We start from the raw sequence: 27,381 nt of genomic DNA on the forward strand, positions 1-27,381 counted from the left end.
GAAAAAAGTAAAATACTAATATACAATACACTAAATGTTATGCAAAGCATGCTAACAACTACTTGTAGAATAACCTTAAACTAAGAAAAAATTCCAAGAAAAACTGTTAAGATTTAATCCATTTAAAGCAACAAAACATATAGGTAGAATAAAAAAGGTTGATTATAATCACATACTATTCAGGCATAAATATTTAACTGATAAAAATTTATATAATAAATAATATGCATAAAAATTGTTTGAAACACAATGTACTAATCTGTAAGCTTTCGTCAGTACTGATGCGGTATCAAATAGTCTACATCACTTTCAGCTTCAAACCATTACAAATTAATATTGACGAGTTAATTATGTTTTAAATAAAGGACTTTTCATACTAATTATTTATATGACTTGATGAAATTTTAATGAAAACTAACGTCAACTATTAGCACTCTCATACTGAAGATTTTTTTTTATTCAACAATGCACGCTAAAAAAATTCAATGCAAGTGTAACTAAATTTTGGAATAATAAGGGCCTTTTCAACAAACCGGCAAAACATAATTCTCAAAGAATGCATTAATTGAGGAATAGTGTACCATAAAATAATTATCTCCACTAATAGCTAAAACCAAAATAGAAAATAGAAAACTTAAAATATCCTGGCTTTGTTTATAAAATTAATAAGAAATTAAGTTTTGCTCATACTGTAAGGTTTATATCCATTAATTCTGCCTTATTCTGACATAATTGCTCGCACTAAAAGGAAAAAAAAATTTTTCGACTGAGTTCGCAAAACTAAAGTTTCAGAATTATTTTATTTTCCTCCCTCTATGCTACTCGTTTCAAGCACAGAAAATTTAAAAACAAAATACCCATAATATTTACAAACCCTTTCATTGTAAACAGTAACTACAAAATACTGATTTATATTACAAAATTACAAAAATTAATAAACTACAAGTTTGTGGTTACGATGAGCACAATGATCTGCAATAATAGAGTAATATAATTCAGACTGATGATGAAAACTTGTTCTTAAAACACGTTGTTAAAATACAAAGATGCTCACAAGACTAATTTAAATCTAGATTTAAAAAAAAGAAATATTTTAATCTAATTAAACTATGAGATCGTGAAAAATTTAAAAATAATATCAACTCCTTTTTTCAAAAATATCAACTTCTTGTAACATTTGTCTACCAAAGGTACTAGCAATTTTATTTTACTAACTGTAGGATAAAAACCAACAGTATTCAGGTAATATCACATAAAAAATAATACTGATGCGTATGTCAACAATAACATAATGATATATTAAATTCATTTAATATATGTGGCCAAGATGGCCACATTGGGATTTTAAAAACTATGATAAACTTTAAACGTGGAACCTTCCCAATATTAAAAATATAATACTTCCATTTTTTAAATCTTCACTCAGTTCCCAATATGATGCCACACTTCATTATTTGAAATAGAAACCTCATGTTTTTATCGCATTTTTTGGTAGATATTATTTTTAGACATTTTTATTATTGGGTATTTTACTCTAAACACAGCCATTACAGAGCTACAGGCTGACAATTGTAAAATCAAATATGATAGCCAACTTCATTATTTCAACTGGAAACCTCATTGTTTTATTCTATTTTTGGATAGAAACTAGTATTTTAAGATAGTTTTGTTCTTTGGTATTTTTCTCTAAATGCAGCCATTGGCTGACAATCATAAACTTACAAATAACAATAAATACAATTTTAATGCTAAATAGTTATCAGTTGTTTTTTGTATTGCTGAAAAATTTTGTACAGCTCTGTAACGGCTGGGTTATATGAAAGAAAGGAATGATATTTTGACAGAATAATGTATAACATTAAAGTATAAAATAAAACAAATACATTAACATTAATTAATAAAACATTAAAGTTCTTTAATTTTACATTAGACACGTTTTGACAACATACGCGTGAATGTAATATTACAACAAGGGACAGGAAGGTTTAATCTCTTATGGATTTCTCTAATTGTAAATATAAGCCAAGAATCCAATACCAATTCTTGTATGGATTTTTATTTTCTGGAGTGATAAAAAAGTTTATTGTAACTTTTGTTCAATTTGGTCAACATAAAATCATTCATCTATGTAGTATTCCCATCTTGATTAAAAACATTCAAATCTTCTGGGGGTTGTGGCAGACACCTGTTGTTTTTAGGTTGCCTACAATGTAATCTCTAAACAAGATTGTGTGTTACATGCCAAAATTCTTCCCTTGGGTAAAATTTTCTTCTCACCATCCATCTATTTTTTAAATCAGATAGGCTTGAAGCTTGTCCATGGGTAATGGAAATAGAATTTTGTAGTGTATGAAAAATGCCATGCCTGACTGGGATTCAAATCGGAGGCCTCTGGATGAAAGGCTGAGAGGCTACCAGTCTGCCACAGAAATTGTCATTTGATCACTACATTATCAGTTTAGATTTTGCAGGTCTGGTCTACACTCCAGCCCAATCTACATGAGTGAAGCAGAGATTTGAGGAGCAGGTGCATCCTTGGATTAATCTAATGTTGTGCAGCCAGCCCTCCTCTATGAATCATGAGACCTTGCCGTTGGTGAGGGGGCTTGAGTGCTCAGGGATACAGAGTAGCTGGACCGAAGGTGCAACCATATCGGAGAGGTATCTGTTGAGAGCCAGACTAAGGAATGATTCCTGAAAGAGGGCAGCAGCTCTTTCAGTAGTTGTTAGGGGCGTGAGTCACAATGACTTAAACGGCCATATCAACATCACTCAGTCCTCTGAGTACTGCGCAGCTGAAAGCAATGGAAAACTACAGCTGTTTTTTTTCCAAGAAAATGTGGCTCTCTGCATTTTTATATAGCAATGATGGAGGCGCCTTCCTTAGTAAAATATTCTGGAGGTAAACTAGTCCCCTGTTGGGATCTCCGGGTGGGGACTACTAAGGAAGGGGTCACTAGAAAATTAAAAAATAACATTCTACGAGTCGGAGCGTGGAATGTTAGAAGCTTAAAAAAGTTTGGTAGGCTAGAAAATTTGAAAAGGGAAATGGATAGGATAAATGTGGATGTAGTAGGAATTAGTGAGGTTCAGTGGGAAGAGGAAGGCGACTTTTGGTCAGGTGATTTTAGAGTAATTAATTCAGCTTCAAATAATGGGCAGGCAGGAGTAGGTTTCGTGATGAACAAAAAAGATAGGGAAGAGAGTAGAGTATTTCAAAACGCATAGCGATAGAATCATTTTAATAAGGATAAAATCAAAACCTAAACCGACAACGATTGTTAATGTCTATATGCCTACAAGCGCCCATGATGATGATGATGAGGTAGAGTGTGTATACGAAGAGATTGATGAAGCAATTAAACACGTAAAAGGAGATGAAAATTTAATAACAGTTGGAGATTGGAATGCAAGCATTGGAAAAGGCAAGGAAGGAAATATAGTGGGTGGATACGGGCTGGGCAAAATGAATGAAAAAGGGGACCGACTTATAGAGTTTTGCACGAAGAATAATTTAGTAATTGCGAACACCCAATTTAAAAATCATAATAGTAGAATATACACTTGGAAAAAGCCAGGCGATACTGCAAGGTACCAGATAGATTATATCATGGTTAAGCAAAGATTTAGAAATCAACTCGTTGACTGCAAAACTTACCCCGGAGCAGACATTGATAGCGACCATAATTTGGTGATAATGAAATGTAGATTGGGGTTTAAAAACCTGAAGAAAAGGTGTCAAATGAATAGGTGGAATTTAGGAAGAGGAGGTAAAGAAGATTTTTGAGGAGGCATCGCAAGAGGTCTGAGTAAAAAAGATAAGGTAGAAAATGTAGAAGAAGAATGGGAGAATGTTAAAAAGGAAATTCTTAAATCAGCAGAAGCAAACTTAGGCGGAATAAAGAGAACTGGTAGAAAGCCTTGGGTTTGAGACGATATATTGCAGCTGATGGATGAACGTAGAAAATATAAGAATGCTAGTGATGAAGAAAGTAAAAGGAACTATCGGCAATTAAGAAATGCTATAAACAGGAAGTGCAAACTGGCGAAAGCAGAGTGGATTAAAGAAAAGTGTTCAGAAGTGGAAAGAGAAATGAACATTGGTAAAATAGACGGAGCATACAGGAGAGTTAAGGAAAATTTTGGGGTACATAAATTAAAATCTAATAATGTGTTAAACAAAGATGGTACACCAATATATAATACAAAAGGTAAAGTCGATAGATGGGTGGAATATATTGAAGAGTTATACGGAGGAAATGAATTAGAAAATGGTGTTATAGATGAAGAAGAGGAAGTTGAGGAGGATGAAATGGGAGAAACAATACTGAGATCTGAATTTAAGAGAGCATTAAAAGATTTAAATGGCAGAAAGGCTCCTGGAATAGACGGAATACCTGTAGAATTACTGCGCAGTGAGTGCAGGTGAGGAAGCGATTGATAGATTATACAAACTGGTGTGTAATATTTATGAAAAAGGGGAATTTCCGTCAGACTTCAAAAAAAGTGTTATAGTCATGTTACCAAAGAAAGCAGGGGCAGATAAATGTGAAAAATACAGAACAATTAGTTTAACTAACTAGTGATGCATCAAAAATCTTAACTAGAATTCTATACAGAAGAATTGAGAGGAGAGTGGAAGAAGTGTTAGGAGAAGACCAATTTGGTTTCAGGAGAAGTATAGGGATAAGGGAAGCAATTTTAGGCCTCAGATTAATAGTAGAAGGAAGATTAAAGAAAAACAAACCAACATACTTGGCGTTTATAGACCTAGAAAAGACATTCGATAACGTAGACTGGAATAAAATGTTCAGCATTTTAAAAAAATTAGGGTTCAAATACAGAGATAGAAGAACAATTGCTAATATGTACAAGAACCAAACAGCAACAGTAACAATTGAAGAACATAAGAAAGAAGCCGTAATAAGAAAGGGAGTCCGACAAGGATGTTCCCTATCTCCGTTACTTTTTAATCTTTACATGGAACTAGCAGTTAATGATGTTAAAGAACAATTTAGATTCGGAGTAACAGTACAAGGTGAAAAGATAAAGATGCTACGATTTGCTGATGATATAGTAATTCTAGCCGAGAGTAAAAAGGATTTAGAAGAAACAATGAACGGCATAGATGAAGTCCTACGCAAGAACTATCGCATGAAAAAAAACAAGAACAAAACAAAAGTAATGAAATGTAGTAGAAATAACAAAGATGGACCACTGAATGTGAAAATAGGAGTAGAAAAGATTATGGAGGTAGAAGAATTTTGTTATTTGGGAAGTAGAATTACTAAAGATGGGCGAAGCAGGAGCGATATAAAATGCCGAATAGCACAAGCTAAACGAGCCTTCAGTAAGAAATATAATTTGTTTACATCAAAAATTAATTTAAATGTCAGGAAAAGATTTTTGAAAGTGTATGTTTGGAGTGTCGCTTTATATGGAAGTGAAACTTGGACGATTGGAGTATCTGAGAAGAAAAGATTAGAAGCTTTTGAAATGTGGTGCTATAGGAGAATGTTAAAAATCAGATGGGTGGATAAAGTGACAAATGAAGAGGTATTGCGGCAAATAGATGAAGAAAGAAGCATTTGGAAAAATATAGTTAAAAGAAGAGACAGACTTATAGGCCACATACTAAGGCATCCTGGAATAGTCGCTTTAATATTGGAAGGACAGGTAGAAGGGAAAGATTGTGTAGGCAGGCCACGTTTGGAATATGTAAAACAAATTGTTAGGGATGTAGGATGTAGAGGGTATACTGAAATGAAATGACTAGCACTAGATAGGGAATCTTGGAGTGCTGCATAACCAGTCAAATGACTGAAGACAAAAAAAAAAGTGCAGCCAGCCTATAGACCTACCTCTTGTTTCCTATTTGTTGACCATAAAATAAACATAACAGTTGTTTTGGTTTTAAGTTAATCCCCTCAATACAAATGCTTTCATTTTTTAATTTAAATTAATATTTGTTCTAAACGTCTACCTATTACAATCAACTGATAACTTTTAAGATTGATGTACAATACAAATGTAGTTTTTCTCTTTGAAATCAGAAAAACTGCACGATAGAAATTATTAACACAAATGCACTGCATAAGATCTTCATTATGTATTTTCTTCGCACAATCGGATGCATCCAATCATCAACACCTGAAAAAGAAAACACTACAGATCAATTTCTTATGATAAATAAACAAATATAACAATGATGTCTACTTCCATTAAGGCCTAAAGTGCACTTCAACTTTTTTCATAGGACTATTCTGTCAGACTGGTCGGAATGTAAAAATGCTAAATGATAACGGTTTTATTACAGGGTACACGTGCTTAAGATGTATTTATGTATTTCCTTTATGATAATGCACATGACATTAGTAACTAGACAGCTATTTTTGCTCCATGACTTTTTTAATCCACAAGTCATGGAATTAAGTAATCTCAGAAAATAATCATGCAGCTCATGATTTTCTACAAAGATACAGTATAAGCAACTACTGTGGGCCATGCCCGTATTGGCTTCAATGCTATCTGCTTCTACTATTGCTGTGTAATCCCACACTACACTCTCTGTGAGCTGATGGTGAATTTAAAAAAATAAACATAATCATATTATAATAATGCTAGTAAAGTGGTATAACAAAAAGCATTGTATCTGTTCAAATTGCATGCCCATGTCCAACTGTTAAGTTAGATCACATTAGGGCATGTAATTCAGCCCACCGGGCTGTTCTAATGGTTAACTCATCTCAAATCAGCTGATTTTGAAGTTGAGAGTTCTAAATTTCAATCCAAGTAAAGGCAGTTACTTCTATATAGATTTGAATATTAGATCATGGATACCAGTGTTCTTTGGTAGCTGGGTTTCAACTAACCACATATCTCAGGAATGGTCGACCTGAGACAGTACAAGAGTACACTTAATTTACATTCATACATATCATCCTCATTCATTCTCTGAAGTAATACCTTATGGTGGTTCTAAAGGCTAAACAGAAAAAGAAAAAAGAAAGGGCATGTAATTTAATATATTGAATATATTTAATCCAAATAATGACTGAAGAATCATATGACAAAAGTTTTTAAGTGTGCATGAGGCCTAAAAAGATCTTATTAATTATAAAAAGCGTTAATTTGAAAAAAGAAAAAAATTATATATAACTTTTTTTTAATAAAATGTTTAATTATAAAAGACAACAAACACTAACTACACAAAAAAAAACTTTAAAAAATTTATAAATATTTAGAAAAGCACACACCATTAAAAAATAAAAAATACATTAACACTTACATTTTCAGATCCCATTTTTCTTAGCATCAGCAAATCTTCTAAAAGTAAATGCTACATTAAAAAAAATTCAAACTGCTTGAAACCAATCAAGCAATTTTTTAGTGTGTTAATTATTTACTAAGATTTTTTTTTATTATCAAAAGAGCTTGATGTGATATGATGAAGTATCACAGCCTGCTCTATTTAGAGAAATATCATTAAGCAAATGTTAGATTGAAAAAGTTCTGCTCGCTTAGCCCATTGGGCAAAGGACACGTCAACCAGTGTGTTCAGTCTTATCATGAGCACTTCAGTATCACTTTAGATAAACAAATGTTACTATTCTTGGCTGAAATGCAGCAAGACGTGTAGGTAAACCTTTTGTAGCAAGTAATACCTTTATGTAGATCTACAATTAAGTAATTAGATTACATCATATATTATAATATTATAGTAGCTTGCCTTAAAGTTCACTTGTAAACATATATTTGTGATGCACTGAAGGGACTACAGATTGCCTAGTAAAATATTATTGGTGCCACCAAACAATAATGTATAATAAGTAAAATTCACTACAACAATGTATAGGATGTGGAATAATTTGTTAACCGATCTGGTAATGTTAAGTTATGCTAATTTTTTTTAAAAAACACTTCTACAAAATTACTTTTTGAAAAATATTTCTTTTACCTATTTACTTGTTTTCCTTCATTTAAATTGAAAATATTTTTTTAATATACTTTTTTTTTCTTTAATTTAATCTATATAATGTATATTTCTTGTTTATTTTTTAGTTCTTAAATGTAAGCAAATACCAAATTTCGACTTTTATCAAAATGCAAACCAAGAATAGAATGGATGATAGTGAAAAGAAAAAAGCGTTATATGATTTAAGAAACGGCTGTTTTTGATTATGTTTAGGACTAAGTTTCACCAATTTTAATTTTCATATCAGAATGGTCTTCTCCTGTAGTAATTCAAAACCCTACAAATAATAATAGCAATTAAGCTCAATGAAAATAAATATTTCACTATTTTATCATCAATGAGTGAAACAAAAAAAGAATAATGTTACAATTTTTCTTTAATGAAATGTGAAAATGGATCATAACTTAATAAATTATATTAACCTTATATATAAGAAAGCAGTTTTCAAAATAAAACAAAAAACCAACAATTAATCTGTGGTCATCTTTGACCTAATTGAATTAATAACAATGTCAATCATACATGGATAGTATCGGTTGATAATACATATATAACAGACGAAAATAATATACAGAAGAATTTATCAAATTCTATGTTTAAAAAATGGATTAAATTACAAGGACCATTAAATAAACAAAGAGACAAACATGTTTAATTTCAACTAACCACAGGAAACAAACGTGCCTTAACTATAGATATTAAAAAGAAAAAAATCTCATCAAAGGAGTCCCTGATGAGACTTTGATCCATTGTTGATAACCAGAACCCAAGCAGAAAAGCATTTTGGTTCTCCGATCAGGAAAAAATCCATGACAGTGACTAAAGCAACAATAATGATCTTCTCGAATGCTGAAGATCCAACTTTCTGTCAAATTTTGGAAGTAATATGTACTATAAACAGCCAATAGCAAGGAGGTATTCCTGAAAATAAAATTAAACTAATGAAGAAATTATCTGAAAGAGAAATGCTTCTTCTTCTAGAAAATGCTTGTCTACACACTACACAATTGATGCTAGGAACAGATGTAGAAAGGACAGGAGGTTCTGTTAAATCTACTTATAGTTCAGACCTTGCCCCATCAGACTTCTTTTATTTGGGTCCCTCAAGGGATCGTCGTGTAGTCAAGATTCACAGCAATAGGGTAGTAAAAACAAACGTAAAAAACTAGGTCAAACTTGAAGTTAATGAATTCTTTGCTAGATAAAAAAAATTAAAATAGTAGTACTGAATCTAATGTATAAATATAGCTGGGGATTATAAAGAATAAGTAATTAAATTTATTGAACAGCTTAAACAGTCATTTGTTTCTCTAATTACAGAATGATTATCTAATAATATTCATTAAATGTTTGCATATATTACTTACTAACAATCTACCTAAACATAATAGTGTAAATGGATAACTTAAAAATAAATAAACATAATAGACTGTAATATTTTAATTTATTTAAAATAAATAACCTCAACAAAATCAAAGCGCTGTATCATAATTTTACTACCACAACAGGAAAAGGCACACTAAAACTGTGACAGACAGATATCCTTCCCTGACTGGTAAAAATGTATACAACTGCATACAGATTTAACAAGAAAACAATAAAAATTAATTTTACACTCAAAATTTATTTACCCCTCTGACAAAGAATAAACAAATAGATTTTTGGAACTAGATCTGGTCACACAACAATAAAAAACACATGTATCTGATAATACATTTTTTGTGCTGTTGTATAATAAATTAAAAAAACAGAATCACATTTTTAATTTTTTAACAAATTTCTACAATTTAATTAATTTTTTTATATAGTGAGTGGCATAACTAGTATAGACAAATAGAAATCAAAACCTCATGGAGAAACTTAGCAGAGAATTGATTAATTTCAAAGATCCATAGGAAACAGGTTAATCAGTAGCCTTTGGCTATTGACAGTTTATCCTTCTACTCCTGGATGCTACTTTCAAAGATGTTGCAAAAGCTGCAACCAGAATTAATAGTCGGGGCACACAACCTTATCCAACAGTTAAAAATATGGCTAATATAATAGAAAAATGTTCATAGAATAAAGAACACTTAAAATATTTCATCAAAATCACATTTTATTTAGTCATTATTAGTAAAGACCAATAAAATATACTCAATATATATAATCTTTTTTTTAATAATAATATTAAAAAAAAATCATTTTTACTTATTTTACAATATTTTCAAACTACAATGGTAGAAAAAATACATCTCGATTATTACATCTACATTAAACAGATTACAAAACAATAATAATATAGTCATACACAAAACATGTTAAAATTTTTCCACTTATAAAATATAACTATCAATAACAAAATTATAATACAACAGAATAAATAAACCCAAATATTAACTTTCAAATGATATTTAACTAACTTAAACAATTTTTCATGTATTTCATAATTAATATTGCACCACCTGTCTTCCCTTTTATTATTATTTAACTACATAGATTCCAATTTAACCTTTACTCAATATCTACTTAATTCTACAAACTAGTTCACAAAATCAATTAGAACCAGTGAAGAAACAAATGGTGATTTTCATACCGATCAAATAACATAAACCTTCTAACAATTTTAACATATTCTGAGCAATTTAATTTTTTTAATTTGAGGTGTGAATAATATATTAAAAATATACAGGTATTGACATCAATTTTGAAGCTTATTGTCCATAGGCTGTTATGGTATGACTCAACTAATAGAAATCTATACTCTATTACTATTACTCCATTTGCACAAAATAAAATAAATTTAAAATAAACTTTAAAGATTTTTTTCTATTTACCTAAACTGAAACGCATAATCGTAATGAATTGTCCTTTTAATTTTACATTCCCACAATGAAATTGTTACAAATGGAATAAAACATTAATCAAAACATGAACACTTTTACAGGAAATTAATCATTTTCTTTCGATAACCCACACATAAACTGATTAACAATCATTGCATATTAAATACAACTTTAGTTTTAATTTAACTTGTCTCTGTAAAAAAGCGATATAAATTTTATTGGTGTTGTTAGTCTTGATTTTTTATAATGAATGTTGTACATGAAAGCGAGTAAAATTTTATTTTCCTTTTTAAATATCTAGTATTATTTTCTTTGTTAACAGTATACAAATTTTTGTTTTGATAATTTTATATGAAATGCATGAACTTTAGAACTTTACAGCATAACACTAACAACTAAAACATTATATAAGATAAACAATAATGAAGACATGAAAAAAGAAATAGACAGATTTGGAAAATCAAAAAATGACAATAGTCATTTTTTACTTTTCTTTGTCTTTAATTTTTTCTTTGTCATTATGACAAAGAAAAAAATTTGAGGAAAGAACACTATGTGTAGAAAATTTTGATCAGTTCATAAAGTAAGGAAACAGAAAAAGCAGTAATTATAAATTAATAAAAAAAATCCATTGGAGGGTTTCTATTCTTTCACTACACAAAAAAAAACCAACTTGTATCGGGGCAACTATTTAAAAAACTACATAGTAAGAAAGACCATAAAATAGTTTCAAAACATAAAGAACTATCAATGATTGAAAAATTGGAGTTAGCTCTTAAGTATTCAGTAAATTGAAGAATATTAAAAGAATTAGTTTCAAATAGAACAAATTTGGAATAACAGGAAGTTTCTTACTGAAAAACATGACATAAGATTTAAGTTAATACACTATTTGAATGCGAATAAAATATACAGAAACAATAAAGAACTGATCACACATAATGATAAACTGTATATAATGTCATTCCTTAACTAACCGTGGAGTAATAATTCTGGATAAGGAATAAAAATTGAAATTTGGGAGGGCAGTATATTAATTGTAAAATAAACTGGAAGAAAGATAGGATTTATATCCTATCTTTCTGAAAGCCTTATTAGCCTGCGAGTGAGTACAAAAATTAATGAATACCACAAACAAATGAATTCAGCCAATCATTGGAAATGGAAGTAGAAAAATTAATGTAAAGTCTACCTGAAAATTTAGAAATTAATTGAAGATGAACTATATATCAATATAGTATTACAAAAAATACCTACATCAATGACGAGAACAAAAGATGTGGAGAACTGGCTAGGAAAATATTCTATTGATTTTTTTCTCTGTTGAAACTACAATTATAAAAAATGAGAAACAGAAAAAATTAGAATGTGTACTTATTTAATGAACTTAGAAACGTGGACATGAAGTAGGAAAATAAACCAATGGAAATAATGGGAGAAAATACATACTTGACAATATGCAATCTTTAATAATTTCTTTGAAAGAAGGCAGCAAAAGTGAAGATGACAACGATAACAGGAATTCAAAATTTAGTAACTTGATGAAATTCTTCAAACATTTCATTTTTCAAAAGTGTCAGAATTAAATTTTTCAAAAGTCAAATTATCACTTAAATTAATCAAACATATATTGCAATTTAAAAGCAAGAAGCAAGGCTGTAAAACACTCATATTATAAATTATAATTAGAAGGCTTCTTGATGAGCTAATTGTAAATGTACTGCATTATTGTACCATTTGATTTTCATTATTTGTAGCAGACTGTAATTCTAATTAACAGAGTGTGTGATGTGATGTTTCCTGTATTTCTTCAATCATTAAATTAAATTTATTTTAATATAAATGCCAAAATATAAATTTACGTTTTTAATAATATAATTTGAGAGAAGATAAGTTTAATATATTTACATGACATTAACAGTCAGAACAAAAGTATGTGTTCTAACCGAGGGAACTTTGTTTACACTAAAAACATAATAAAATGAGAGATGCAACAGTTTCCACTGGCACAAAAAAATTAAGCTTCAAAATATGTGGCAATAGCTATACCGATCTAAACAAAATATTATTGTATTTATAAATAAAAATTATTTAAAAAGTAGATAGTTTTATTTTAGAAAATTAATTAATACACTTTCCAATACTACGTTAGTTTACCAAAACAATGAAATTTAATAATAATGTTGGATGTAAAATACTTACAAAGAAATTATTTTTTTTAATTTACTTTTCCTTAAAACTGTCCTAAATTTCACACAGCCCAGTTAGTGGGTCTTTATAATATATAGTTTTGTTAAATAAACACAAACTCTTGACTGTAATACTTAAACGTTAGCATACAAACTATTTTCTAATTCAAAAGAGCACAACTAATGAAAAAATAAAGCTCGTTCAATGCTTAAGTGTAGATTTTTTTTATAAAATGAGAAAAAATTGAACATAAAGTTTTACATTTATAATTCCTTAAATTTTCTGCAATTTAATTTAGTTTCTTGTAATTTGCTAATAATTGTACAAATACATTAATTAACTCCAAAAATGAAAATTCAAAATATGAGTATTTCATATATACACATTAATTAATTCAATTCTGATCAGTTAATCATTTCACATTACAGCATGTTCCATATACAAACATTTGCTGAAAGGTTATAGTTTTAGTCAAGTCATCACCATACCGAGTAAATATCACTAATGTTCATCCACCAGTTCATTTTACAGGTGCAACTAAAAGTTCATAAAATGCTACACTGCATCATATCTCAAATATCATGCAATACTGTGCCTTAACAAATCTATAACACTAAAGATTAGCCTTATTTTAATCATTTTATAATCTAATCCTAATTGATTTTTTGTAGATACAATGATAATAAGGAAGGTTAGTAATAAAATCTGGATATTTAATAAAATTTAAAAAATATGTCTGGTTAATATAATAAGAAAATACAGTTAAGATTATTATCTTATAGACTATCGACTACATACATCAAAGTACAAACAAGTCATTTGTTATTAATTATCAAAGAAAGATTTAACCCACTTTTTACTAAGATTAAATAAATGTACAAATATAATTATCATAAACAAATATATCACAATCACAATAAATATGCAAGACAATCCAACCTAAAATTGGTTATTTAAATAATATTCTGTAATGTATCCATACTTTATATCACTGATAATAAAGTACTTTAAATTTTATGAAACTTAAATATGGTAACATATGTTTATAAATTAAACCAAATTATTAAATATGAAAACATACGTTTATAAATTAAACCAAATTATGAATATACTTCATAAGACTCGATGTACTGTATAATAAAATGAAAATGTGATAAATAGAATGAAACTAATATATTCTGTAGACTGGAAGTAATTCACAATTTCGCAAAAACATAACCCCAAATTTTTGTTATCAGAAAATCTTCCACAAACTACTTAAACAATATTACCCTTAAGTTTATCAAGAAGCACTAATTTTCTTTACCAAATACATTCTCTTTATCAATAATTTAACCTAACCTATAATATTTAATGTTAACTCTTACAGACTAAACCTTATTTAAATATCCATTGAACATAACCCTAAATTTCTTAATAAATAAGTAAATTGTATATACTATAGACATTAAACTAAAAATTCACTGTTTAACAGTTAAGCTAACTACCAGCTACTATCATAATAATACTCTTTCCGCATTACCTTAATGGTTGATAAACTTCTTGGTCAATAACAACTTATTTTACAAAACTTCACTAATAACATGTTAGGGTAAATATAAGAACACTGTATACCAACTTATGACATTTCTTAAGTTGATATTAAGAAAAAAATTACACAAAAAGAAAAATGTATGGCATACCTAAAATATTTTTACAATTGTGCACTTATTTACCAGGAATTAAATGTACTTCTAAATAATTTAAGAATATGCATCCTTTAAAATAAAAAAATTAACATAACAAAAAGATAAAATCGTGTACATACAAATATACCACAGTACTTTTATCAAACTTAAGTAAGTTAATAATTCTGGATTTCTTCCCTTAATAAACAATTCAACTAGCATACAACATGAAGCACAGTTACATGAAACCTATAAATTCTGATGTTTGAAGTAATAATGTAAATAGAGAATGATTCAATATTTACTTCATAATCTTCATTAAATAGTGAAAATCAGGGTTTAAACGATTGATTATAAACCATACATAAATAATAATAAACACCCACTAACACTAAGATATGAACATTTACTAAATTGACAAAAATTTTAACAACATAACCTATTAAATATCAGTATGAAACAAAAATAAATCGTAAAGATATCAAATAACTTACAATCTTTGTGTTATGAACACAATCGCACTAATTAAAGAGTTCATTCAAAATTTCATTTACTATCTTAGGTGGACTAGGTTAGGTTGTTACTTAGCTCAGTAAAGATACTAATATACACGAAAAAATGAAACAGAACGTTATAATAAATGTCATTTTGATATATTGATTTATTGCTAAGATAACATCATTATATTTACGGATTAATTTATGATCAATGGTAAAAGCAATGGATTTAACCTCTTCATTTTACTTCGACATGCATAACCAATCTTGTTATCTCTATAAACACGTTATTTCTAATCTTTCGTCGAATGTCAGATTAAATGGTATAATTATTAATTTCTCAACTAAATAAAGGTTAATTTTTATTTAATGTTTAACTAATGCCACAAGTTGTGGCATATAAGGTAGGACTAGCCCACTTTTGTCAAAACTTTCTTTGTTTACCTTACAGTTGACAGTTCGAAAACATAATTTTGAGATAATGATAAGTGCAATCAGCTAAAATCTTATACGACCACTCGGCCCCTTTAATATTTATAAAAATGTAGGATTTCATATTATCAGTTAAATTATTAAAAAAGATACCCAACACCAACAGAGAAGCTAAGTTAAATGGGAGGAAAGTCACACACGCCAAAAGTCAACTCGTCCGTAATTTCTTAATGATTTCACATCATAAACATACTTGTGTTAAAGGCAGAAAGAAAATCTATGTATAACAATTACTAAATTTACCTGGTTGTTTGTTAGCAATTTTGTTGAAACAATTCTGAAACACCTCATAAAGATGCATTGGCTCATCATCACTCGTCGCCATCTTGTTAATTCACAGCATAGCTTACTGGTTGAAAAACTTGAAATATTAATCCAGTATTTCTTCGACAGAGTGCAGCACGAAACATATTCACTCCATTCATTAATTACAACGCCGATAAACTTCTGTATCGACTAGCAACTTTTCAATTTAACGTACCGTTAACAATTTATGAATGAACGCTAAATAACTTTTAGCAAGTCAAAAATTTAAGTTTTAAAAACAATTACAAGTTTGACCAAATTTTATCTGAGTTATCATGTAGTAAGACTAAAACAACATCATTTCCTATTTTTTCATTACTTAACTTCTAAAATTGAAATTATATTTTTAAAAGAAATCATTGGTAGACGGATGAACAAAACTTGGTACATAAATTTTTTATACATTTTTACCGGTATTAGTGTTTTTAAAATTACTATTAATTGAAAAATCATAACACTGAACAATAATGACAGTAAAACTGAAAATATATATTACTAATGTGTACCAACAGTGTCCAGACATAACAAACACCACCTTCTTGTTCAGCACCAATATGGTTCTTCTATCTACTTAACCAACACGCAGTGCTTAGGAAGAAATTTATAAATTTTGACAAACGGTATTGAAAAGAAAAACAAGTCAATTTTGCTTTGGTTATCAACATAGTTTTAATTATAATTAAAACTTTTAGTAAATGTTATTAGTACATAAGTAGACTAATGCATAATATATTGGGAATGAAGAACTGTTTATATTTTGTACAAAATTAAAATAATTTTTAATTATGTCTATCATATTAGCATAATCTTTGAACAGTAGTCTATCATTAAAACAAAAGACACCATGACGACTTTGAAATTAGCTGATTTGTGAAAATGTGTTTACCACTAGACCAACCCGGTGGGTTAAATTAAAATGAAGCTTGTTTACTTTGTAAATATAGCACTCCTTATGCCATGGTAGTTTATCATTGAAGAAGAAAGATTAAAGAAGTATAAGTTTATCATAGAAGAAGTACAGCACATTAAATATCAAATTTTCTCTCATTTCAAGTGGATTATTAGTTTTCAATATTCATTGTTGCCTTCATTTACTTACTTATAAATTTGATGAGTAATTTCAGATGTAAAAACAGTTGTATTGTTTAACAACGCTGTATGTTTATTCAGCAAAATTAGAGAATAATAAATAATTTTATCTCCTTTTTCTGTACAAAATCTAGAAGGCTTATTTTTTAACTGTAGTTAATTAAGTTTTAAGTAACAGTTAAAAAATAATTATAAATTATACAGTCTTATAATAGATAATGTATGTAAGAAAGAGATTTATAAGAATTCACAGCATAAGCAGTTATGGTTTATATGATATTAATTGGCTTATATGAAAATATATAATTACAGAATTTATAAAAGTAAGCTGTATGATATGCAATAATGAAAAATAAAATACGAGGGTAAGTCAACTATTATCTGCAATTTAGTTATATTTTTGTTTATTTAGGTAGTACTGTCATGTTGCGTAGATGACGCATGCATGGTTTAATCGTTATGTCTGTGCAGGTTTGATGCTGCTAGGTTAGTTCCATTATCACTGCCCTGCTGATAACCATGACTGCTCCGCTCTCTGTTTGCACCAAAGAAGAGCAATGTTCAGCGATTCGTTTTTTGTGGTTAGAAGATGTATCAGGGGCCGAAATTCATCTAAGACTTTCAGTACAGTTTGGGAGCAGTGTGTTGTTGAAACGGAGTGTCTACGAATGGATTGACAAATTAAAAAATGATCACACAAGTGTTAGGCATGACGAAGGAACCGGACGACCGTTTACCACCACAAATGAGGAAAACATTGAGCGTGCATGTGAGATGGTTTTCTTAGACAGACAAGTAACTTTTTTGCAAATTAAGTCATGGTTCTTCCTACGAAATCATCCACAACAAACATGGGTTTCATAAAATCTGTGCAAAATGGATCCTAAAACAAGTCACGCAGTTGCATAAACAAATGCGCTTGGCCATCTGCCAAAAACATTTGGATCGCTATGGTAATAAACGGGACATATTCTTAGCAGAATCATCACTGGTGACGAAACATGGATCCATCATTACGAACCAGAGAGTAAACGGGAGAGTATGGAATGGAAACAACCAACGTCATCCTGCAAAAAAATGTTCAAGACCTAACCATCCGCAGGTAAACAGATGCAAATGGTTTCTTGGGACTCGCAAGGCCCAGTACTGAAACATTATGAGGAAATGGGCATGACAATAAACAGTGCGCGTTATGGTGAGATGCTTACTGCCAAGCTGAAGCCTGCAATTCAAAGCAAATGCCAAGGACTGCTGTTGAAAGGTGTTGTGTTGTTGCACGACAATGCCCATCCACATACTGCTGCCCACACTGCTGAAATGCTCCAGAAACCTAACTTTGGAGTACTGGCTCATCCTCCGTATAGTCCTGATCTTGCCCCTTCTGACTACCACTTGTTTGGTCCACTCGAAGAGGCATTAAGGGGCCATCGATTTATCTTGGACGAAACAGTGAAAGAAGCGGTGCATTCCTGGCTTGCAGCTTAACTGAAAACCTTCTTTTTTGAGGGCATCAGGAAGCTTGTGCAACGATGGACCAAGTGCATTGAAATGCAAGGGGACTATGCTGAAAAATGATGTACATGTAAATTTACTATTTGTATTGCAATAAAATTTATAACTACATTGCGGATAATAATTGACTTACCCTTGTATAATAGTACATTTGTGTTTTATTCAATAATTATAAGTTAATATTTGTTTTTTAAATAAAAAGTTATAGATATTTTTTAATTGTATTTTCAAGTTGTTACCCTTTGATATTCTAATAGAATTAGAAAATTTGTTGAAGTAGATTGCACCTTTGAGAAAGAAATCCAGTTAGTAATGTTTCTGTCTAATACAACATGCATTGATTTCTAGCAGTAGTTTAATGTTTGAACATAAATTTTTGTACTTTTTCCTTCCCCCAAACTGAGAATGATTCAAATCCTAAAATTATTTAAGGGCTATCCCAAAATTGAGTTCCAGAAGGCTGTAGGAATAAACTGATCAGAGTAATACAAAACATGCATAGTAGCTGCCAGCATCTGTAATCTTGTTACACACTCATTTGCCAACCATTCTGTTCAGTTTTGTTGAGGTGTAAAGCATTAGTTGATGAAATTTGCAACTTATTATCAGTGCTACCTACTATGAGTTGTATATGGTTTCTTTTTGTGAGTGAAGGGTTACAGTACTGCTAAGAACCACTGACAACTGCCCTGGATTTATGTTAATAACATTATTTATTATATGAATGTGTAGACGTGTACATGTACACCTAACAAACCAAAAAATTTCAAGCAAGTCTCTATCGGGCTGAAAAAATATGATCACAATGTTTTAGGACTGCAAGAAAAGTTTTATGACTGAATGAATAAAAATTGGAGGCATATGGCAAATTTATTACGAAACAGTAAAGGAGCTTTGGATGTCTGTTTAAAATATATAGCTTGTATTGTTTGCAAAACACTGATTTTTTATACATGGCCATGAATAGCCCTACTCCACAGATTGTGCTTATGCATCAATTGAACAGTTAATGGAGGATTTTCAACTATCCACTAACAAAAAGAAAATGAAAACAAAATATAATTTTTTGATTTTCACAAAGTCTATTTAAAAAATGACGGATGTTTCAGAACACATTACCTTCCTCAGATGTTATGTACAGAATACAAAAGCTTAAAAGTACGATACAAAGAGAAAGGTAAGTACATAAAACCAAAACAGATAAAATACATAAAGAGCAACAGTAGGAAGTATGTAACTATGATCAGTAATACATAAATTTAACAGTAAATATTATCGATCAATTAACAAAAAAGGGACAGTACTTACAATAAGATATGAAGCCCATCTCACATTTATAAGTTTATAGAAGGTGAACTAATCAAGTTTAATTGAACATTTAAAAGTAAATTAGAATTTAAGTTTATTAATCTCTAATGACTCTAAAGTTTCAGTTTCAAACCTTTGTTCTTAACATGAAATCGTAAAAATTACCATTAAAAACATGATTTTCATCAATTAAATGACAGGCATAATTTTGAATCTGCGGCTAATAAAAGTATACTCTCTTATTAAGTTACATAAAGAAAATATTTAATTAGACCAGTAGTTTCATTAATGCTTTTGCTATTAAATTATCTAGGAGGATAATCCAATCTCATTGTAACTAACCAAAATTTAATATTAAAAATGCAACTGCGCTTGTTGAAAATAATAAGGATTTATAAGTTGCGGATAATTCTGCTCTAATTTCTTTTATTGTAAAAAATCTGTTTCCTAGTATTCTACCAGAAGAGATTATCAATATTGTTACAAGTTACAGATTACCCAGAAAACTAATGAAATAATAAGAATTGAGTTGAGACACTGAATGTTTGTTTTAAATCAAAATTATTTTGAGTTTAACAACGACATTTACACTCTGAAAGAGGGTGTAATTATGGGTAATCTATTTATTCCATTAACTGCTGAAATTTTTATGAATGATATAGAAAAAAACGTTGTTCTCATCCTTTCTTCAAATATTTCAAATTTTGGTATAGATACATGGATGATATTTTTGGTTTTTATGCAGCTAAGACAGTTAGGGGTATTTTTGATTTTATTAACACCTTACACAAAAATGTAGCGTTTACTTTCGAAGTGGAAAAAATAATTCTATCGTCTTTTTAGATTTAAATACAAAAATAACAAATTGAATTTCAGCATACATCACAAACCCTCACACACTGTTAATGTCATTCATAGTATATCATATTTGCACATAAATTAACAGTTTTTAGTAATTATATTAACAGATTGTTAAATATTCTGATCTTAATTATTTTAAGATGAATAATTGTAAATATTGGTTACCAAGTGACTCTAATTGAACAGCTGCTTCAGAGTAAATTATAAAGATCAAATAGCAAAGTTTTCCCTTCTTCAAGTAATCTATTTGAACAAAAGAAATTTCATGCATTCTCTGAACTGTGGGTAAACCCACTGAGAAAATTAATAAATTTTTCAGCAACAGCGATTTTGATATTGCTTTCAAGTCTGATAACTTTTGAGGTAAGATTCATTAAGAATAAAAAAATGTAAATTACAAAGTTTGTAAATTTTCTGGCATATTTTTTGTGGCAACAGCATGTCTATGAAGGAAGCAGTGCGTTCATTCTGCCCTTGGTAAAAGATAATCTTTTCAGAAATCCACTGTTCTTTCCTGTTTATCACCTTTGCACAATCACTACATACTGCAGTATATTTTATTCAGTCTATGTTATAGTTTTTAGTAGCTGTTTAAAAAACATAAAAAAGACAACATTTAGTTCAAAACAAACCACCACATACACATCAAGTTGAAAACTGTAAATTACTCATGTTTGTACACTTCATACCTGCATGTTCATACCTGTCACTATCAATGCAACTAAAAGCATTTTAATTAGCTTTCATTGGGTTGGAATTCAAGAAATATTCATTATACGTAATTTTTTTTTTTAAATTTGGGGTTTGTGGAGCTAAAAAAGGTGAGAATTACTGCTTTAAACGATAACCCTGTTGCATGACCACGTATTGATTTGCAAAACAACATATATTTTTAATTGATCTGTCCCTATCACTTTCATATCTCAAAAAAATTAAGGACTGAGAAATGTTTACCACATTTGTTGATTCTTCAAATTGAATACAAACATATTCACTTAAACTGACTTGCTTAATTATCTAATCACGTAGATTGGCAGTGAGCCATGTCATTAATTCGCCTTGATACTCTGTCATTAGAAAGCAGATTTTTTTGCTTCCCCACACATATTAAAACTCTGACCTTATCGATTGCAGCATACAATGAGGTTTTCTGCTATTGGATAGGGTTTGGATCTTAGCTATTCTTAATGCTAAGAGATAAGTTGCTTCAAATGTACTTTTATCAATATGGCTTGATTTACAAATAGAAGGTTGTTGAGTTCTCAAAGTATGTAATTTTCTTTGAAAAATTCCAAGAGTTTGCTTTTATGATTTTAGTTTCGAAGTATCTTAATTGATTTTGATGGCTTCATCATGCTTTCATCAGAGATGACTTGAAAGCAAATATTGCAGTATGGCTTTTCTTCCAATGAAAGTAATATCTCGTCTTTTTACCCATCGATTCACTGGATGTAGATGGCTCACTTCATTTTTTCACAAATTTCCCCACTTTGCATAAGAATCTAACTGGAAAAAAAAACAGTTACCCACCATTTGACCACATATTAAAAAATCAAAATCTCAATTATTATTTTCAATGAAAGTACACTTTTAAAAAAATAGATCAAGGCACCAGAAGCTTACTTTGCATTCAAAACTTAACTGATGTTCTGCAATCCCTTATGCCTCTCTTATACTGCTGAGACCACGATATGTTCTAATGTATCATGTGCATGTCTGAACATGACATTCTCACAGTGAATATTATGCAAACAGACCAGTTTACAAGGACCACATACACATCAAGTTGGAACCTATAAATTGCTCATGTTTGTGTATTTCATACCTGCATGTTCGTACCTGTCACTATCAATGCAGCTAAAAAAAATTTTAATTAATCTTCAATGGGGTAGTTGTTGAGGGTTGTGAAATATTCATTATATTTTTTTTTAATTTTGGGGTTTGTGGAGCTAAAACGGTCACTGCTTTAAGTGATAACTTTGAGAGGAGTTGAATGAGTGTGTTAAGACTCAGGGTTATTTAAATGACTTATTTAATTTTTAAATACTCTTAAATGTTCACTTTTTTGCTTCTGTTTAAACGTTGGAAATTTAATTATTATTTAATATATGACTTTTAAATTAAAAAATCTTCGGCTTCGGTCGGATTCACTCGGCTCCTTTCTGATATACTCGGCTCCTGACGGCATCATTCGGCTCTTTACAGCTCACACGGTTCCTTTGGGATGCACTCGGCTCCTGACGAATCAGCGGCTCCACCAGCGTATATAAGCAAGCTCTTCACTACCTTAGGGCCAGTTCTACCACAGTCCAGTGCAGGTTCTACAATTCAGTTATGGTCATTTACAATGGAACAGTTATAATTAATGTTATATTTCAATCATATTCAAACAATTAATGTTTTATATATATATATATATATTTCAATTACAATAAAATATTTATAATAACAAGAAATCAGAACTTAAAATATTAAAAGAATCAGCGCTAATTTTCAACATACATCATTTTTTGGTAGTCCGACCTCGGATATATGTCTTAATCAACACTTTCAAGAATTCTACATTTTTTAATCTACCAGAACTGCAGAGAATTTCAAAAATTATTCAAGAATCACAAATTTCCGTCTTCTGGCATCACGGATATATTCTTCAACCTTTTAAGAATCTTCATATACAACAAACTTCATACAACCAGGAATCGCAGCAATTATATCTACAACATTATTTATTGTAATAGCTTTTAATTTATTATCACATTTAATTAATATTGTTTCATCATTATTGCAATATAATTTAAGTATTTCACATTTAATTCATATTATCGACAATTTACATTAATTTCATACTATTTTGGAAATGTAGCAATTAATTAAACAAAGACATTTAAAGTAAAGACGTTTATAGGTTCCAACTTGATGTGTATGTGGTTCGTTGTAAATTCGTCTGCTTGCATAATATTCGCTGTGAGATGTCATGTTCAGACATGCACATGATACATTAGAACACATCGTGCTCTCAGCAGTATAAGAGAGGCATAAGGGATTGCAGAACATAAGTTTTGAATGCAAAGCACGCTTCTGGTGCCTTGATCTAAATTTTTAAGGCCTCAAGAACTAGGATTGGAACATTTACTCATAATTATGAGCCTATACAAGGTGATATTGCCAGCTTACGAATTAAGTTAAGGAATCTTCTTAATTTGCAAGACAAATATAACACCGTTCAATCAGAACTTTAAACGGAATACGATGATGAGGTTTTAGAATCTGATGGTATACAAGTCGAAGAAGATTTGTGTTCTGTATAATCCAAATTACAAAATTTTATTGATAATAGCCAAAAAAAATCTAATCAAGAAATTAGTTCAATTGTAACAATTAAACGAACACTACATCCAATTAATATACCTCTATTTAGAGGTAATGTGATAGAGTGGCAGTACTATTTTAATATATTTATTATTTAGTTCATAAAATAGATGACTTGATGAATATTCAAAAATTACACTACTTACATTTTTCTTTGATAAAGCTTTAGCTATCATTAAAAATTTACCACTGACAAATGAAAATTATAGTATAGCGTTAGAATTGCTAATAACACGATTTGAAAACAAATACAATTGCACGTTATAATGCTGAGCGCATTATAAGGTCAGATTCTTTAAAAAAAGAATCCGTAAATGATTTATCCAAATTTATTAATGAGATTTCATCATATGTGAATTCGCTTGAAGCAATGCAACTTCCTATTAACACACGAATTTATTGCCGTCCAATATCCACCATCAAAATTGGATTACTGTACTTCAAGATTATGGAAATAAAGGTTGTCAAATCAAAGATTTCGCACTTTTAAAGATTTTATAGAATTTCTAAACGACAACTTTTAGAAAATATTAATCCATCTACATCAAACACGCAATTGAATACAGATAACGAAACCAAGGAGCATCATAAAAATACAACCCAATCTAACCAAACGTTTCAATTTAAATCCTAATAAACAAGACAAAAGATAATGTTACTTATACAAAATCTATTTTAATCAATCTTCATTTTGTAATTCAAATCATTACATATTTCAATGCAAAGAATTTTTAAATTTGTCCACCGGTGAATGTAAAATCTTTCTGGCAAATAGTAATTGTTCTTTTGTTTATGTAAGGGTCATTCTATTAATCAATGTTATACAAAAGGTTTGTGTAAGATTTGTGGAAAAAAACAAAATACACTCATTCGTATGGACAAAATTAATCATTCTAACATAGATAGCAATAAGCCTGAAAGTACAACTTACTGTTCATTTAAAAATCAGTCAATTGAAAATATAATTATGTCAACAGCCGTATGTAATACTAATGACATATATGGTAATCGTCTTTCATGTAGAATCTGGTAGCCGAGTAAATTTTTGAACGTATAAATTTGCCCGAAAATTAGGTCTTAGACTAAATAAAAATGATCTATCCGGCATAAATAAATGATTATCTCAATCCAAATACAATGTAATACTTTACATTACAGAACTTTTCATTCAAGGTAAAATGTGCTGTTTTACATGATATTTGATTGCCTTCCATCTACTACATTTAACACTTCTAATCTTAATCGTAGTACATTTTTTGCAGATCCCAAATTCAATATAGCAAATAATATTGACTTACTGATTGGAGCTCAATTGTACTAGAGTCTTATTCTCCCTTGAAAATTCATTCGTAGATTCCTATTTTACAGGAAACTAAAATGAGATATATAGTTAGTGGTTGCTTTCCTAATAACATTAAAGGCAACAATAATGTCGCATGTTTTTTTTGTACGGAATGTTCATAAAAATCTATCAAACATACTTGAACAATTTTGGAAATTCGAAGAAATTAATACTGATGCTTCAGGAAATGAAATCTCTACATGTGAAAAAACATTTTCAAAACAATACTACTCGAAAAAATCAGGACAAATTTGTCGTGTCGTTACCACGCAAAGATATTAACATTCGACTGGGCGATTCCTTCGTCAACGCTAAAAATAGATTTTTATCTTTGGAAAAAAAGCTAAGCAACAATTCTAACCTTAAAAATAACTTATTCCGCTTTCATACAGGAATATTTAGATTTAGGTTATATGACACTACTCAACCCCGATGATTTATTAATTAACAAATTAAATGTGTTATTTACCTCACCATCCAGTATTTAAACCGTCAAGTTTAACCACTAAAATTCGAGTTGTCTGACGATTCAGCGAAAACCACTAACGGTTTAACGATACTGTTATAGTTCGACCTGTAGTTCAACAAAATCTAATTTCCACACTGCTTAGATTCAGAATCCATAATTACGTAATTACTTCTAACATAGCTAAAACGTATCGTCAGATATTATTTAATTCTAGCGATTCCAATTTACAACATATACTCTGGCGTGATCCTCCAGATCAGGAGAGAAAACTAAACATTACGTACGGTAACGTATAGGACCGCTTGTGCACCATATTTTGCCACACGACATTTGAATCAAATTGCAAATGAAAATGAATTTCCACATGGATGTAAGCCATTCGAAATGATTTTTATGTTGATAATCTAATAACCGGGGTTCAGACAACTTTGATGAAGTTATTCAGTTAAAAGTTTGTATTTCTAAACTCTTACAACAATATGGTTTTCCCCTTCATTTTTCTAATAATATCATTTCTACTTCTGTACACAATACTTCCATTTCTTCAAACGAAAAACTACTCATGCCATTGATTCTAAAAACACACACATTAAAAAAATACTCTATTCATCATAGCAGGTGCATTTGATTCTTTAAAACTCATTGTTCCTATTGTTTTCTCACAAACATTTTATGCAATCGTTGTAGCAACTTAAAATTAATTGGAACGAAACATTACCCAATACCTTACTAACACAATGGCATAATTTATACAACCAGTTGCATTTAATTGAATCAAAATAAATCGTTCCATAAAATCCAATATTGATAGTAGAATTAATTCTATTCAAATACATGGATTCTCCGATACCTCCGTAAAGAGCTATATGGCTGTTGTATTTACTTAAGAACTGTACACACTAATAATACAATTTCCTCTAATTTACTTTGTACCAAGCCAAAATTGAAAACCTTAAAAAAACAAATTACAGTTTCAAGACTAACTTTGTGGTTTACTACGTCTATTATTTAAGGTAATTAATGCCTTACACATACAGTTTGACGAAATCCATTTATACAGATCCTACGATAGTACTACAATGGATTCATCCACAACCATCTAATTGGAAAGTATTCGTCAGCAATAGAATTTCTGAGATTCAAGAAATCATTTCAAATGCTAATTGGCATTAGGTCAAATCCTTTTACAATCCAGCAGACGTATTGCCTAGAGGTTGTTCACTAAGTAAATTAATTGACATGTCACTTTGGTAGCATGGTTCTCATTGGTTATCACAAACTTCTGCCCATTGGCCGAAAGATATTAATACGTAATACCTTCAATAACTGTAACAGAAGTTCTGAATGTGTAATAGAAAAACGAAAAAATATTGTATCATTTGTATCTACTATTGTATTCGATTACGCAGACGAATTTCATCACTACATACTTTAATTCGCACTTTTAGTTTTTGTTTCAGATTTATTGATAATGCCAAA

At 29.8% G+C, this 27,381-nt stretch overlaps 1 protein-coding gene across 1 annotated transcript in view; it reads right to left on the reverse strand.

Annotated features, from left to right (window-relative positions):
* The window catches only part of da (transcription factor daughterless), a 526,412-nt gene extending 510,450 nt beyond the window's left edge, over positions 1–15,962 (reverse strand). The window contains exon 1 of the mRNA XM_075363694.1: positions 15,890–15,962. Within this exon, the coding sequence (XP_075219809.1) occupies positions 15,890–15,947 (58 nt within the window). The 5' untranslated portion in view covers positions 15,948–15,962. The remainder of the gene's footprint in view (positions 1–15,889) is intronic.
* Between the last annotated feature and the right edge of the window lie 11,419 nt (positions 15,963–27,381).

Source organism: Lycorma delicatula, chromosome 4 (assembly GCF_047948215.1).
Source record: "Lycorma delicatula isolate Av1 chromosome 4, ASM4794821v1, whole genome shotgun sequence".
Classification (NCBI taxonomy): domain Eukaryota; kingdom Metazoa; phylum Arthropoda; class Insecta; order Hemiptera; family Fulgoridae; genus Lycorma; species Lycorma delicatula.